The 4594-nt window shown below is 61.3% G+C and overlaps 1 protein-coding gene across 1 annotated transcript; it reads right to left on the reverse strand.

The window, feature by feature from the left end:
• Positions 1-356: 356 nt before the first annotated feature.
• On the reverse strand, positions 357-4179 carry BHLHE23 (basic helix-loop-helix family member e23). The gene has a single exon (XM_021944197.2). It carries the CDS (start codon positions 3532-3534, stop codon positions 2809-2811), a length of 726 nt encoding a protein of 241 aa, XP_021799889.2. The 5' UTR covers positions 3535-4179; the 3' UTR covers positions 357-2808.
• Between the last annotated feature and the right edge of the window lie 415 nt (positions 4180-4594).

The following is a 4594-nucleotide window of genomic DNA, read 5'->3' on the forward strand; positions in this document are numbered from 1 at the left end:
TGTGGCCTCCCACCTCCCACAGCCTGCATGTGTGAACACCTCGGTTCTGTGGACGTGGCCTTCCGCCTCCCACGGTCTGCACATCTCCAACTAGAAGGAATCTAAAGGTAAGCATCTTAGCCAGACCTGGTGGCTCAGCCTATAATCCCAGCACTTACTTGGGAGTCCGAGGCAGGCAGACCACTTGAGGTCAGGAGTTCAAGACCAGCCTGGCCAACATGGTGAAGCCCCATCTCTATGAAAAAATACAAAAATTAGCCAGGCGTGGTGGCACACATCTGTAGTCCCACCTACTAGGGAGGCTGAGGCAGGAGAATCACGTGAACCTGGGAGGCAGAGGCTGCAGTGAGCCAAGCCAAGATTGTGCCACTGCACTCCAGCCTCCGTGATGGAGCGAAACTCTGTCTTAAAAACAAAACGAAACAAAACAAAAACAGGGTGAGTGTCTTGAAAAGCTCCTTGGTGTTCGATTCCTCCCCGAGTGTTGGGGGAAGGGTGGCTCCTGGTGGGCGGTGATGCTGAAGTTCTTTCTGGGTGATCCCCAGCCATTCTCAACACGCCTGCAGGAGCACAGCCGTCAGAGAAAAGACGAGCAGACCCCCACGTTTCTCGGGAACCACGGGCTTGCACGGGCACCCGCGTGGGTTCTATTTTGCTGTGTGCCAGATGTGGGCACACGGGCTGTGGAGGGCTGTCTTGGAATGAGAAGATCCTTGGGCAAACCTGAGAAAGGCCAAATGGCACCGAGATAGCCCAGGTGGCTTCACGAGCAGCCACTGCAGAGAAGGCGAGCTAATTCTTCTCTGAAACGCTACTCTCCGCTCAGGCCAAGTGAGACGCATGCAGACTTTCGTAGAACAGTAGAAAAACAGCTTTGTCATGTACAGAAAAGTTTAAATGTAACTTGAATTTTTATTTAAATTATCAGAATAATTTTTGATTAGTGAAGTGGTTCTTTCATAAACTTATTCTCCACCCAAAGAGGGAAAGAGAGAGTTTTTTTTCCTCTGCCTTTTTCCTTATGATTTCACATATTTGCTATAATAAGTGGTTGCTTTTGGATCAGTTTTAGCATCTCAGAGATTCTTCAGACTCTGGTTTAGAGTGGACACAATTCTCTGAAAAATGAAATTATGATGAATTCAGCTACAAATGAACACCATTTCACTTGATGTTAAAATTTAACCATATTATTTTTATAAAATAAATGGAAATAAAATGCTTTACTCTGAATATAAATGACGTACCAATGTCTCTGATTTTAACCAGAATAAATACCCCTGTTTCGAATTCTGATAAGCAGGTAATTTATTTAAGATCACGTTGAAATGTCCTAGAAGTGAAGGACATTTGAGTTTCCAGCTTTCCCATTTTATTTAAAAGGGGAAAAACGTTGTCTGGTACTCAGCTTTTCGAATGTGCAAAACTGATAAACTAGTCCATTAGAGGGGGGAAAAAAGACAATGAAATAAAAGTGGAAATTAGCAGAAACCAGTATTAGGCATATGTCTTTATGAATAAGACTTAACCATACACTTCATTTTACAAGTACAGAAGGCCCTCTGGAATGTATTAATCAAAGTTAAACGCTGTAGACAGGCGCGTTGCAGGGCGCCGGCCCTCTCCCCTTGGCATTACCGACAGCCGAGGAAATTGGGTTAATAAAGCCGGATAGTGCGGCGCGCGCGGCCGCGAACAGGCGCGGACAGCTGGGTCCCCGGGGGCGCCCTGCCCGGCTCCCTGGACCCCGGATGGTGGCAGAGCCGGGAGCTGCGCAGCGCATCTCCGTTCGCATCCGGGGGGCGCGGGGCCCGCAGCAGCGTACTCACCCGTAGCCCGGCCTCCTCCCTCCGAAGCGCGAGGGGATCGGTGGGGAGGGGGCTTTGCTGGACACCAGGGCCAGACGACGGGGCCCTCCCCTGACCGTCCAGGGTTAAGTAGGGCTCGGGCTGTTAGGACCCTCCTCCACGCAGCCCTCCGAGGCAGAGGGCCCGCAAGGCGGTCTCCATCCGACTCCACCGCGCGGACGTCCCGGGCAGGGGATGGCGGCGGTGCGGGAGGCCAGGGGACGTTTAGGGGACAAATCCCGCAGACTTCGAGGCAGCCGGCGCCGATGTCCACTTCCCAAATAAATAGAACAAACTCCTACTTGGAAAAGGCCGAAAGCTCTTCGCCTGGGCTCTTCCTGCGCCCGCCGTCCAGCTCCTCTGCAAACGGCCATCGTGGGCTCTCCTCAGGGCTGCGGAGTCGCGGAGTCACCGAGGTGGGAGGTGCCGGCCACGCGCGTCCTCGGGAACAGAGCACTGCCCTGCAGTTTAGCACGAAGGGCCGACTGGAGCGGGAGCGCGAGGCCCACTGCGGGAGGATCACGAGCCACTAAGTCCGACTTTGCTTAGTCTCCACCCTCCGTGCGCCTCAGGTCAGGACCTCCTGTCCGGAATCTGACAAGTGCCGGTCCTCGCCGCCGCCCTGGAACACTGCGGTGGTCTTCTTTCGGGGGCGAACGGCAGTGCCCGAAGAATGCTGTACCCACCCCGTTCCTAGACTTGCTGGGTCCCGACAATGCCCAGTGGGTGCCACGAGTTCCGGGGCGCAGAGCACAGCGTCCGGCTCCGGAGTTCAATCCCGCGTCCCGACGGCTTTGGCGCTTCCCGTTGCGCCAAACTGTTCGCCGCGCACAGGCTGGAAGCGAGGTCGGGCCGCCTCCTCCCTGTCTGCAGGGTCCCTCCAGGCCTTTCGTGTCCGGGCAGAGCGACAGTCACACGGGAGATCGGAGGACGCGTGCGGGAGGGGCGCGGGCCCGCGCGGTCACGGCTTCTCGTGACAGTGTTTGCAAAGGGCGGAGGGCGTCCCGGAGAAGGCGGCGCACTTGTCAGGGCAGGGGCCCAGCGCAGCGCCCGCCGAGAAGGGACACACGGTGGCCTGGCCGAAGGGCGTCAAGGGCGCGGCGGCCACGGGCGCAGCCAGGCCCTGGCCCTGGTTGAGGAAGGCCACCAGGCGCCGCATCTCGTCCAGAGCCTGCGCCTGCATGAGGATGTAGTTCTTGGCGAGCAGCAGCGTGGCGATCTTGGAGAGCTTGCGCACCGACGGGCTGTGCGCATAGGGGATGACTGCCCGCAGCCCGTCCAGCGCGTCGTTTAGGTCGTGCATGCGCCGCCGCTCGCGCGCGTTGATGCTGAGCCGCAGGGACCGCTGCTCTCGCGGCCGCCGCCGCCCGTCCCCAGCGCCCCCCGGCCCGCGCCGCCGCCGCCGCTGCTCAAAGGCGTCGTCCTCGTCGCCGCTCTGTTCGCCGCTGCTCTCCGCCGCCGGAGCTGGGGCGCCAGGTGCGGGCGCCGCTGGTAGATCGCCGCCCGGGCCCGGAGCGCCGTAGCCGCGGGCCGCTTCGGGACCTCGCGCCGCCCCGTAGGCGAGACCCGCAGCCGCCGCCGCGTAGCCGTGGCTCAGTGCCAGGTACGCGTCCCCCGACAGCGACTTGAGCTCGGCCATGGCCGCGCCGCCTGGGCTCGGGGGCTCGCCGGGTGGGCGGATGCTCATGCGGGTGAACCACCCCCGAGGCCCGCCCGAGCCCGCCGCTGCAGCTGCGATGCGGCTCCCGGCTCTGCGCGTCGGTCCGGCCTGCCTGCGAGTCCCAGAGCCTCTGAGCCCGCTGCCTCCTCCGCCTCTTCCTTCTCTCCCACCTCCTCTCTCTCCCAGCCGCGGTGCGCAGGGGGCGGGCTCTACCGCCCACTCGCCCCCGTTTCGGTTTTAAGCCGCGGAGGCGCCCGGTGGGACTTCGCTGCTGTCCAATCAGGGGGGACCGGGTGAGCGCCTCTTCCCGGAGCTGGGCTCCAGCAGCGCTGCAGGCTGATAGGCCGGGGGTAGAGGCTCTGGAGAGGGGCGGCGCGGGGCGGCGGGGTCCTGGAGCGTTCCTACTTGCTTCTCCACGCCCCGGCTGCCACCTCCGGCCGCCCTGGGGATTCCGCACCAAACGCACGCGTCCCACGTGGGCACCTGCCTTGGTCAGTCTTTGAGTCCGACCCTAGCGCAGGAGTTCCCGGCGACACGCAGGGGCCAGAGCCGGGGGCGGGCAGCAATAGCACCAGCACCAGCACCAGCGCCAACACCCTGTCCCGCTGAGGGGCCGCTTCGGGTCGGGGTCGGGGTCGTGGGCGCTGTAGTCCAGCCGCGGCGCAGCGTGTACCCGGAGCCTGCGCACTCCCCACTCGGGGCGCCCTGTGGCCAGGCTTGAGGGGCGGAGTAAGAGGGAGTTTCTAGAACCTGTTGAAAAACGCCACGAGCGTTGCAGGCAGGGGAGGGCAGGAAGGTGGAGGGCAGCGCGGCCTGGAGCTCCCCGGGTGGCGGGGTGGGGTGGGGGGCTCTGTGAGCTGCAGGACGGCCTCCTCCCTGCCAGTCGCTTCCTGGGCATCTATCAGTGAAACGCGTGGGGCTTGGTGGGCTTTCCCGGAGCTTCCAATCCCCTGGGGTCCAACCACAATGCATGGGAATGTGGCCAGCCTCGGACTCGCCTTTTCAGTCCTCTTCCAACCCCACATGAAGACGAGGACCCCAGCGCTTCTCCCAGGTGGGAACCTGCCTGCAGGCCCGGCCAAGTGCT

Source organism: Papio anubis, chromosome 16 (assembly GCF_008728515.1).
Source record: "Papio anubis isolate 15944 chromosome 16, Panubis1.0, whole genome shotgun sequence".
In the NCBI taxonomy this organism is placed as follows: Eukaryota; Metazoa; Chordata; class Mammalia; order Primates; family Cercopithecidae; genus Papio; species Papio anubis.